The sequence below is a fragment of the Macaca mulatta genome, chromosome 19 (assembly GCF_049350105.2).
Source record: "Macaca mulatta isolate MMU2019108-1 chromosome 19, T2T-MMU8v2.0, whole genome shotgun sequence".
Classification (NCBI taxonomy): Eukaryota; Metazoa; Chordata; class Mammalia; order Primates; family Cercopithecidae; genus Macaca; species Macaca mulatta.
This window is the reverse complement of record NC_133424.1, coordinates 48,150,575-48,163,028: the sequence shown is the minus strand read 5'-3', so window position 1 is coordinate 48,163,028 and position 12,454 is coordinate 48,150,575. Positions and strand designations below refer to the sequence as shown.

General features: G+C 38.4%; 2 protein-coding genes across 12 annotated transcripts in view; both read right to left on the bottom strand.

Annotated features, from left to right (window-relative positions):
* The window catches only part of ZNF875 (zinc finger protein 875), a 406,705-nt gene that overhangs the window by 273,673 nt on the left and 120,578 nt on the right, over window positions 1-12,454 (bottom strand). The window lies entirely within an intron of this gene.
* Window positions 1-12,454, bottom strand: part of ZNF568 (zinc finger protein 568) — a 103,040-nt gene that overhangs the window by 5,443 nt on the left and 85,143 nt on the right. For all 11 annotated transcript variants that reach the window (XM_077982516.1, XM_077982520.1, XM_077982515.1 and 8 more), the window contains 2 exons: window positions 11,073-11,199; window positions 10,702-10,797 (listed from right to left, as the gene is read on the bottom strand). In XM_077982516.1, the coding sequence (XP_077838642.1) occupies window positions 10,702-10,797; window positions 11,073-11,199 (223 nt within the window). The remainder of the gene's footprint in view (window positions 1-10,701; window positions 10,798-11,072; window positions 11,200-12,454) is intronic.

The following is a 12,454-nucleotide window of genomic DNA, read 5'->3' as shown; positions in this document are numbered from 1 at the left end:
ATGGATCTGCTTAAGTAACATGTATTCCAATCTCCCACCATGCTTTTCCATCCTGTAAAGGCTGAGGCAGTTAAAACTATGTTTCCTAGACATAACTGCATGTAGAGTTCCCAAGTGATTTAGATTCACCATACACTCTAACATGAGTGAGATCAACAAATCCTTTCTGTTATTTAGCCTCATGAATGCTGGCATGTACCTACACATAAGAGATAAAAAGATTAAAAGGAACAACAGATGCTGCCATTTGGGGCCCCACACAAAACTTCTAGGTTCAGCCTGGGCACGGCAGCTCACGCCTGTAATGCCCACACTTTAGGAGGCCGAGGCAGGTGGATCACCTGAGGTCAGAAATTCAAGACCAGCCTGACCAATATGACAAAACTCCATCTCTACTAAAAATACAAAAATTAGCTGGGTGTGGTGGTGTGCACCTGTAATCCCAGCTACACAGCAGGCTGAGGCAGGAGAATTGCTTGAACCTGAACCTGGGAGGCAGAGGTTGCAGTAAGCCGAGATTGTGCCACTGCACTCCAGCCTGGACAACAGAGTGAGACTCAGTCTCAAATAAACAAACAAAAAACCTTCTAGGTTCTGATCCAACCATTCTGTAGTCCACTAGTTAAAAAAACTTAGGCAGGGCATGGTGGCTCACACCTGTAATCCCAGCACTTTGGGAGGCCAAGCTGGGCGGATCACCGGAGGCTGGGAGTTTGAGACCAGCCTGACTAACATGGAGAAACCCCATCTCTACTAAAAATACAAAATTAGCTGGGCGTGGTGGTGCATGCCTGTAATCCCAGCTACCTGGGAGGCTGAGGCAGGAGAATCACTTGAACCTGGGAGGTGCACGTTGCGGTGAGCCAAGATTTCAACTTTGCACTCCAGCCTGGGCAATGAGAGCAAAACTCCATCTCAGAAAAAAAAAAATAAATAAAAATAAAAATAAAAATAAAATTTTTTTTTTATCCTCTTTAAAATTTAGAATTTTGGAAGCTGTTTAGAATTTCCCTTTTATCCCTTCAGGCATCAAAATGAGGTAAACTAATAACAATGATGGATTCCTTATTTAAACAAAGAATTTTGAGAGTATCATTTAAATTAAAAATACATAGAAAACAGAAAAATAAGACAAGTAGTAACTCTAGGAGTGACAAAAAGTTTAAGTATATGTAATTAAAAGTCATTTCTTGGCTCAGTAGTAAACAATATGTCAACAATCATAACAAAGTAAGTGGTGAAACTGAATTAGCTAAAAATTGTGACGTATCTATATTCCAGAAAAAAAGGAAAGGAGAAGTGATTGATAATGCTACTAAACCTCATCTTCCATTTATATCAAGTTGATAAAAACTGACAAATTATCAAACAGCAGCATATTTAGGGAAATCCAGATTCTACCCTGTCCCTGAAACACCAATTCCTGCTTTGCCCTCTAGATAACCATTTTTATTAGTACTTAGATTATTATTATTGTTATTATTATTATTATTTTGAGACAGAGTCTCGCTCTGTCACCAGGCCAGAGTGCAGTGGTGCAGTCTCGGCTCACTGCAACCTCCACCTCCCGGGTTCAAGCGATTCCCCTGCTTCAGCCTCCCCAACAGCTGGAACTACAGGTGCACGCCACCACACCCAGCTAATTTTTTGCATTTTTCAGTAGAGACGGGGATTCACCATGTTGGCCAGGATGGTCTCCATCTTCTGACCTCATGATCCGCCTGCCCCAGCCTCCCAAAGTGCTGGGATTACAGGTATGAGCCACCACGCCCGGCCACTTCTTGTATTATTCTTCCATCATTAAAAAAAAACATACATACAAACAAACACACACACACACACACATATATATTTATCATACATTTCCTTATATATAGTACATATACACACATATATCATATGTACTGTTGGCCCTTGAACAACATGGGGATGGGGTGCCAATCCTCCACATAATTGCAAATCTGTTTCTAACTTCTGACTCTCCCAAAACTTAACCAATAATAGCCTACTGTTGACCAGAAGCCTTATTGAAAACATAGTTGATGAACACGTATTTTGTATATGTATTATACACTGCATTTTTACAATAAAATAACCTGGAGAAAAGAAAATGTTATTAGGAAGAGAAAATACATTTACTATTCATTAAATGGAAGTGGATCATCCTAAACATCTTCATCCTCATCATCTTCACACTGAGTAGGCTAAGGAGGAGGTTGGTCTTGCTGTCTTGGGTAGCAGAGGTGTAAGAAAATCAGCATATAAGTGGACTCGTGCAGTTTAAACCCAAGTTGTCCAAGGGCCAATTGAATTTTTATACATATTTTACACACTAACACACACTCTTCTGTCTCTCTTCCCATCTATTTGCACAAAAAAAATAGCATATTCTAAACAACGTTCTGTACACTGAGTTTTTTTCACTTACATGTCCTGAAACCATGACTTCTCTGACTGTAACTTTAGAGTTGTGACATTAAAATCATGCACATATTTTACATATGAAAAAATAAATCAAAAAAAGAAAGAAAGTCAAAGCAATCCCTAAAAATAGAAAAAAACCGGAAACAAGTAACCCTACTTATCAAATGAGGGCTATAATCACATAGAAAATTACTTCAAGTAACCTTAAACATAGTAGTTTGACTATATATCCCTATTAGAATATAGTCTAAGGAGGAAACCCCAAAGAAATCTTAAACTACATTTAGTTGCCTTTTTATTATTAGTAATATTAGTATTACTGTTAATTTGAAACTAATATATAAAGAAAGAAGATAGATTAGTCAGTGTTACTCCCTAAGGGTCACTTGGCAATGTCTGGAAGGTCTACAGATATTTTTGGTTTTCACAATTGGGAAGATGATGGGGAAAAAGAGGGATGGTGCTACTGTTATCCAGTGAGTAGAAGCAGGCATGCTGCTAAACGTCCCACAGCACACAAGGCAGTCCCCTAGAGCTAAGAATTATCTGGCCCAAAATGTCAATAGTGCCAAGAGTGAGAAATATATATGAACTAAGGAAATAATGTAATAAGGAGCCAAGATTTTCAGCATAAAAGGTAAAAGGGCCCTATACTTTTTAATTTTAATTGTACGTATCTATAAATTCATATATATTTTTCTTTTTCTTTTTTGTTTTTTTTTGACATGGAGTTTTGCTCTTACTGTCCAGGCTGGAATGCAAAGGCACAATCTCAGCTCACCACAACCTCCGCCTTCTAGGCTCAAGCTATTCTCCTGCCTCAGCCTCCTCAGTAGCTGGGATTACAGGCATGCACCACCACGCCCAGCTAATTTTGTATTTTTAGTAGAGACGAGTTTTCTCCATGTTGGTCAGGCTGGTCTCGAACTCCCAACCTCAGGTGATTTGCCTGCTTTGACCTCCCAAACTGCTGGGACTACAGGCATGAGCCACCACACCTGGCCTATTTTTTTCTTTTTAAAAGATGCATTTTTCCTAGCTCTGTCCACTTAAAACCTATAGAACCAGTAACTCAGTACTAAAGAGCAACCATAATACTCAGACTGCAGTCTCCACAATATCATTTCCTGCTAAAAGAGATAAAAGTTTTTAAAGAAATGGCTATTTCCATGTCTGACCCAGGAAATTTACAAGATTAGCCAAAGATCCCTCTTGCTAAAGATAAGACAATTTGAGTATTAATATATGGGCCTGGTGCGGTGGCTCATAACTGTAATCCCAGCACTTTGTGAGGCCAAAGCAGGCTGATTACTTTGAGACCAAGAGTTTGAGACCAGCCTGGCCAACATGGCAAAACCCAATCTCTGCTAAAAAATTCAAAAATTACAGGTGTGGTAGCACACACCTGTAATCCCAGCTACTCAGGAGGTGGAGGCACGAGACTCACTTGAACCCTGAAGGCGGATATTGCAGTGAGCTGAGATCACACCACTGCTCTCCAGCCTGGGCGACAGAGCAAGACTCTGTCTCCAATAATAATAATAATATATGAAAAATATTATTTATATGCCTATAATATATTCTGATGCTCAAATTACATAAATTTATAATGATTTAACTTGACAAATTTGGAAACCTCTAGGGCATCAATCATTATTCTAAAAGCTTTTAAAGAGAAAGAGTATTTCTTTTTCCTGGCTTGAGAAACTGTATTCAGTGAAATGAAATAGTTAATGAGAGAGTTTTTCTTTACAAGAGAATTTCAGCTAATAAAAGCAAAAGATGCTCTAATAAAATAATGGATCTAGGCTATGATGGTCAATAGGTGCTAAAACCCTTAAGTGAAAGGTTGATAGAAATCACCAACATAGGAGGATTTGGCCTGACAACACAAGGATCTACTGATCAATCTCAATTATATTTGTAAGTGGGACAAACCGACATAAGATGCAATAGGATGTACACAGCATCACCTATGAAGTACACTTGCCAAAGATTTGAACCTGCATCGAGTAAAGCCAGATTACAGGAAAAATGGGATAAAGAAGCATGTCATAAACACCACTAGGAGGTTAAATGCCAAATCCAGAATAAGGTACATCTAGAGCAGGGGTTGGCAAACTATACCCACAGCCTGCTTCTGTATAGCCTGTGAACTAAGCATGTGCAGATTTTATCTGGATCCTGATTCAAATAAATCAACCATAAACAACATTCTTGAGACAATGAAATATATAACAGAGACTAAGTAGCAGATAGTAAGAAATTATTACTAATGTTGTTAAGTGTGTTAGAAATATTGCAGGATTAAAAAACTCTTGGCAATACATATAGTAGTATTTAAAACAAAAGGTAAAGTAGTTCAGCAAAAAAGCAAAACACAAGTGGAGTGGGGGTATGACAGAAATAGAGTAAACAAATCTAAGAAAATGTCGATAACTGTTGAAGCTGAGTGATGAATACATGAGGATTCCTTCTATTAGCTCTCTATTCTTTTTTTTTTTTTTTGAGACGGAGTCTGGCTCTGTCACCCAGTCTGGAGTGCAGCAGCGCGATCTCGGCTCAACTGCAAGTTCCACCTCCTGGGTTCACGCCATCTCCTGTCTCAGCCTCCCAAGTAGCTGGGTCTATAGGCACCCGCCACCACGCCCAGATCATTTTTTGTATTTTTAGTAGAGATGGTGTTTCACCATATTAGCCAGGATGGCCTCAATCTCCTGACCTCATGATCTGCCCATCTCAGCCTCCCAAAGTGCTGGGATTACAGGTGTGAGCCACCGTGCCCAGCTCCTTTATCTCGCTATTCTTATGTTTGAAAATGACTACAAAAACATTTACAGACCGGGTGCGGTGGCGCACACCTGTAATCCCAGCACTTTGGGAGGCTGAGGCAAGTCAGGAGTTCAAGACCAGCCTAACTGACATGGTGAAACCCCGTCTCTACTAAATACAAAAAATTAGCTTGGCGTGGTGATGTATGCCTGTGATCCTAGTTACTTGGGAGGCTGAGGCAGGAGAATCACTTGAACCTGGGAGGCAGAGGTTGCAATGAGCAAAGATCACGCCACTGCACTCCAGCCTGGGCAACAAGAGCAAGACTCTTTCTCGGAAAAAAAAAAAAAATTACAGAGCAGTATAAACATTTGCTTTAAAATATGTAGGTCGACAACAAAAGAGATAGTTTTAAAAAGTCAAAAATAATTGACCAATGGAGGTGAAATGTGAGGTCAGAGCACAGCATTGCTATAATCTGATATTTCTACTGGCTCTCTAAAACAAGCAATGTATAAGGTATACTTTGAAAAAACTAAAAATGCATATTACAAAGGAAAGAAATGGCATAAGAGAGAAATAACAGCTACATTAGGTGAAGAGAAACAAATGATAACCCAAGTTCTCATTACTTTTGCCTAGATTAACTGTCATACGATCCTGACAAGTCTATCTTGCGTGCAGTCTGCATACCACAAGCAAATTAATTTTCATAAAGTTCAAATTCCTTTATTTCTATATAAACATATTGAAGATTAGTCTGTCCAAACCAAATACGATCCAAAATTGGTAATAAATATGGAGAGAGCTCCAACTTTCCATCTAATTGTGATTCATTTTTATATGTGCTTAAAGAACAAGGCATATTAGAAATAGGAAGGTCTAATTTTATTGAATAAAAAGTATAAAGCTGATCAGGAGGCAAGTCATCTTTGATTCACCACAGTGTTCTAATAGCAGGTCCTATCATCTTATCCTATGTTTATTTCTACACACTGAAACTGCCTTTATATCAAATTCCATTGTGTTTTAACTTTTTTCTTTCATACCATCATCCAAAATGATAACATTCCTACATCATTACTTCTACAATGGTTTTCCATGCCCCTGGAGTTCCGTCAACTGTGGGTAACTTAAAATCCAAATAACTAGATGTTTTTTAACCTTCATATTCTGTTATCTTATAAGCCTCTGCTTATAACTGACTATTGTAACCTTGCTGCCACCATGCACAGGGCAAAACTATAGCCTCAGTGATTAAACAGGGGAAAAATTAAACTAAATTGACAACAAAATTTTCAAAATAAAAGACAGCAAAAGAGAACATGAATGCTGGCAAAATTCAGAACTTTCTGACTCTACAATGCAAAACTCATCCTTGATTTCAATAATCTCTTACAATCTTCTCTCCCCTCCAGTCAGGCCATGTTTCTAATTTTACCCCACAAACAAACACACTAATTTTATTTTCCAAACATTTTGTTATGTTTTCTAATTTTTAATAAGTCTAAATAATCTATAGATCTTACAGGAAAATGGCTTCAATGCCAAGCTCTTTTCAAAAAGAAAAAGAAAGCCTCAATCTTGTTACTCCTTCTACAGCCCTTCTCTTAAAACTTTCTAGGTGTTCTTTGTCTGGTTTAGTCATTTACTAAATTGCATTCACATTCAATTTAACATTCAACACTATCTCATGTGACCATGCCCTGTCTTTCTAACTCTAGCCTGATTTCTTCCACATTTATTTTAAAATCTGTAGGTAAACATTTTAAAACAACCAAAAATAAGGAAAATCTTCCCAAATATAGCTCTGCATCAATCATGACTCATTTATAGGAAGAATTAAAGTTCTTCTTTCTCCAGATGGACTAATAAACAAGTGTTAGACATTAAAACATGAAAACATACAGAAGATGTAATATGTTTTCAGATTCCAACCACTCTGGTAGACATGTAATAGAAAGTTAGTTGAGAGAAGGGCAAGACCAATGTAGGCTGGAAATACTGAGGACCATTTACTAGAAAATGAGATTAAAGTTAAATAACTGCTAGAACTTAGGTAAGAGCACTCATAATTAATGGCAGAGATATGAAGAGTTTCAAAATTCTGGAGGCATTAAAGATAAATATTCCAATGCTGTCATTTCTAGAGTTAAATACCTATTTAATAGCATGAACACAGATATAGCATGAAGGTACTCTGAGGAAAAGGAAGTCTACTGTACTTCAGAACTACTTTGGGTGATGTCCAGTGAGAGTTGAGAGAGGAGTCATTTAAAAGATATTTTATAAGGGAAGAAGAAATAAACAATAAACCAGAACCAAGGAAGAATTTGAATCCTTTAGAGAAGCACAAAGAAGAAAGACATTTCCAAGAAGGGTGAAATGGATCAAATACAGCATAGAGGACTTCCTGTTTCAATATGGTAGAATTAAACATCTCTGGCCGGGCGCGGTGGCTCAAGCCTGTAATCCCAGCACTTTGGGAGGCCGAGACGGGCGGATCACGAGGTCAGGAGATCGAGACCATCCTGGCTAACATGGTGAAACCCCGTCTCTACTAAAAAATACAAAAAACTAGCCAGGCGCGGTGGCAGGCGCCTGTAGTCCCAACTACTCGGGAGGCTGAGGCAGGAGAATGGCGTGAACCCGGGAGGCGGAGCTTGCAGTGAGCTGAGATCCGGCCACTGCACTCCAGCCTGGGCGGCAGAGCGAGACTCCGTCTCAAAAAAAAAAAAATAAACATCTCTGTCTCCTCTCCACTCTGCAAACATGGAGAAGAAGAAACAAAAAGAAAATACATCTTCTGACCAGGTGCAGTGGCTCACACCTGTAATCCCAGCTACTTGGGAGGCTGAGGCAGGAGAATTGCTTGAACCCAGGAGGCGGAGGTTGCAGTGAGCTGAGACTGTGCCACTGCACTCCAGCCTAGGTGACAGAGTAAGACTCCGCTTCAAAAAAAAAAAAAAAAGAAAATACATCTTCAATGAACCTTAAAGACAGCTAAACTCCATCCCCAGAATAGGAGGAAAGAACAGAAAACAGACTGGATTAGGCAGAGAAGAAACACAGAGATAGCAGTTTCTGTTTCTTATCTCAAACAAAAAGTACAAGGAACAGAGTTCTCTAAAACAGAGGCACCCCCTTGTGGGCAGAATTAATGAGTCATTTTTTTGCCAGATGTCAAGATTGCAGCAGGAACAAAACGGACTTCATCTGGCCCTGACGAATGGTACAAAGGCAGGCCTGAAGAAGGAGATGTGAATAGCCAGTATTCTTATATAAGCAGTTTGTTAGCATAAGAAGATGGAAGAGACACAGTTCTACAGGAAATATGCAAATAATAATCTCTCTTTAACTTGGGAGAATGAAAGGGTAAACCAACTCTCAACACAAAACCTTGTATGATAAAGGAGGTCAGTGTGAGGTATCCAGGCTTCTTACCAACTCAGAGCATTTTTCTGGACAGTCTTCAACACTATCCTTCTGTAAACAGTGGGTACAGCAGGAAATACCTTCATCCAAAGATGACAATGATAACCATAAAAGAAATGAGCATGAAAGCTATATGACAATGTTTCAAGGAACAAAAACCATAAATCCACAAGTTGAAAGGAAAAGCTGATACTGAGTGATCAATTCCAAGACATAACCTCACAAAGCCACTTAAGCTTTAAAGAAAAAGAAACCTATAGGCATCCCAGAAAATAAGTCACCCACGAGAGGAAATAATCACGCTTCAAACTTCTTCAAGCAACATTTGAATCTAGGAAACAACAGAGAATTGTCTAAATCCCTCAGGTAACGTCTACAAAACTCTTTGGAAAAGAAAGTATGGCTCAAGAATTTTACACGTGGCCAACTATCAACCAAATGTAAAGGTTAAAAAGATACTTTCCCATATGCAAAACCTCAGGGACTCTAGTTTCCATGAAATTATAAGCTCATAAAGACAGGATTTTGTTCAGTACACTGTTATATATCCATACCTAGAATGGTATTTCATCTTTGTTCTTACTATTATAAATGTAGTTTTCTTTCCTTAGTATCTTCTATTTGGTTGTTGAAGTATATATGAAAGCTATTGATTTTTATTTGTAGGGTTTGATATCCTACCACCTCACTGAGTTCTCTTACTATTTGTTATACTTTCTCAATTGGTTCTCTTGTGTTTTCCAGGGCTATAATCTCATTATGTGTAAATAAGAATGATTTTATAGCTTTCTTACCCATATTATAGATATACAAAAGCAACAATGGGAAAACTTGGAAAGCTCCATTTCTATAGGACACAAAAGTAGATATGAAAATCTGAACAGAGTGTGTTCTTAGACAGAAAACATTGGCATTAAAGAGATGTTAAATTTCTGAAAGTTAATTTATATATTTAGCACAATCCCAATAAAAATTCGATGTAATCCCAGCACTTTGGGAGGCCGAGATGGGCGGATCACAAGGTCAGGAGATCAAGACCATCCTGGCTAACATGGTAAAACCCCGTCTCTACTAAAAAATACAAAAAACTAGCCGGGCAAGGTGGCGGACGCCTGTAGTCCCAGCTACTCGGGAGGCTGAGGCAGGAGAACGGCATAAACCCGGGAGGCGGTGCTTGCAGTGAGCTGAGATCCGGCCACTGCACTCCAGCCTGGGCGACAGGGCGAGACTCTGTCTCAAAAAAAAAAAAAAAAAAATCGAACAGGTTTTTCTCTGGAAATAGACAGTTAAGTCTAAAATTCATATGGTAAAATAATCAAAAATAGCCAGGATAAGTCCAAAAAGGAAGTGTATGCAACTGTGGAAAGGAAGGGACTGTGTCAAGGATAAGAAGATTTGCTTTTGCACAAAAGGTATACTATTGGTATTATAGGTATAATACTGGTTATATTTTTTAACCAAGTATGGACCTCGTGTATTTTCAAAAAAATTAAAGGAATGGAAGGCGGGAATAAGCAGAAAGGAGATGCCATGGGATTTCTAAGCCAGAAACTTTTATATTTCTAAGCCATGGGATTGTCAGGGTTGTGAAGTACAATGGGAAGCGAAACTATTGTTAACCAAACACAAGTCTGAAGCTTTTTAAAATGGAAAGAAGGAAAGAAATGAAAAGAAACCTAAGTGTGAAACATGTTTTAAAATTACTACACAACCATGAAATACTGAGTGCATAAGGAAATGAAACCATAAACATAAAGGAAAGAGAGTGCCCAAGGATCATAGAGAGGAACAATAATCCTGAAAGGAAGGCTGTGAATGAATTAGGGAAGGATGGTATTATGAAATTGGATAGGGCTACTGGCCCTCTACAATTTAAAAGAGGAAAATATCTGCAATATAGGAAGAATAATATCTAAAAATGTCACAGTAATCTAAAGCACTCCATCCCATTTGTCACTCTAGAAGAATAGGGCCTTTAAGAAAATCTTGGAAACTGTGAAATGATATCAACCCTTCACTGAACAACTCTCATGTGGCTTTCTCTTTCAGAGCTGCTTTTCACTTATTCACCTGGACAGTGCCTCCCAAATATTTCTTCCTCCATCACCCAGGGCTCCTCTTCTTGCTCCAACTTGAATATCACATCCGGTTTGGTGACTTGACAGCCTATTACAAGAAATAGCAAAAGACGTGGATGTTAATGCTGGTGACGACCATCCAGATCTTGGGCTAAGTCCAAGTTTGAGGGTTCACAAAAGATGAGGATGAACAAACTTACACAATGACACAAAGTAATTAGCCTTTAACACTGAAGAGTGGAGCACATACAGTCATGTGGAGAAAGGAAAGGCTACAGTTATCTGGCAAGTTACAGTCTTCACACATTTCAGAAATGGAAAAGAATTTCTCTGTTAAATTGCAAAGCTACCAAGCTACCTTACCCACTGTAACTAGGTTGCTGTAGTTCTCCAGCATCACATCCCGATACAAGTTCCTTTGAGCAGGTTTCATCTGCTCCCACTCCTCCTGGGTAAGGTCAACAGCCACATCCTTAAATGTCACTGTTTCCTGTAAAAACATAATGCTAATTAATCTGAAGTCATCAAAATTAGGAATTGTGATCAAAACATGTAAGAACTTGTTTAGCTGGTACTCAGGGGTCAGAGGTCATTAAAAACCTTATCAGGTCTTCATATTTACCTAATTTTACATTATATTGTAGGGAAAATAAAGCATAGCAGAAATATCCTTGAAGGGTATGTTAATTATTAAGTCAGCAAACTTATTCATTCATCATCTATTATGCAGGAAGCTAGAGTCAGTGGTCACTAATTTTTACTCGGCTGTGACAGAGATGGAAGAATTGGACGTGACTCACAGGTAACTGGCTCAGAACCTGTCCAGATGTTTATGTGATCCAGGGGGAAGGGGAACATGGCAGAGAGTAGAGAGGTAAGAGAAATAAGGCAAGAGGAAGGAGGAGAGGCATGAAAATTTGAACATGTAAAGTATGAAATTCCTACAGGACAGGGTGTCCAATCTTTGGCTTCCCTTGGGCCACATTGGAAGAATTGTCTTGGGCCACACGTAAAATACACTAACACCAGCTGATGAGTTTAAATAAATAAATAAATAAATCACAAAAAAATCTCATAATGTTTTTAAGAAAGCTTACAAATTTGTGTTGGGCCACATTCAAAGCTGTCCTGGGCTGCATGTGGCCTACCGGTCGTGGGTTGGACAAGCTTGCTATAGGACTTTCAGATGGAAATACTCACTATGCAGTTAGATATAAGAAGAAGGGAGATGAAAAGTTTTTAGTCATCAACCTAAGATTGGGAGCTGAATCCATGGCCAAAGGATGTGAGCAGCTGTAGAAAATATACATGGTGAGTAATACAGCTAAGGACAGAGTCCATAGTTAACCATCGAAGAAAGGGAGTGAGGTTTTAGTCTTTTGTTTATTTACAACCAAAGGATGGGAATTAAATCTATGGGAATGATATAACAGAAACCAACAAACAAATGCCAAATTTCTAAAAAAGAATGTGATTTGATCAATAGTGTCTAGCTCTTCCCATTAAAATAATTTTATATCCAAGTAAGGAAATAAAGAAAAACCTTTTAAACTGCAAAGGTTCTCTAGGGAAAAAAAAAAAAAAAAAAAAGCACCACATAGCCACACTTAGGGGAATTTATTAAAGAGATAGTACAAATGGGACAAGATAAAATGGGAAATACAAATGGAAATCACCAAAGGCTGAATTTATTTTATTTTATTTTATTTTATTTTATTTTATTTTTCAGATGGAGTCTCGCTCTG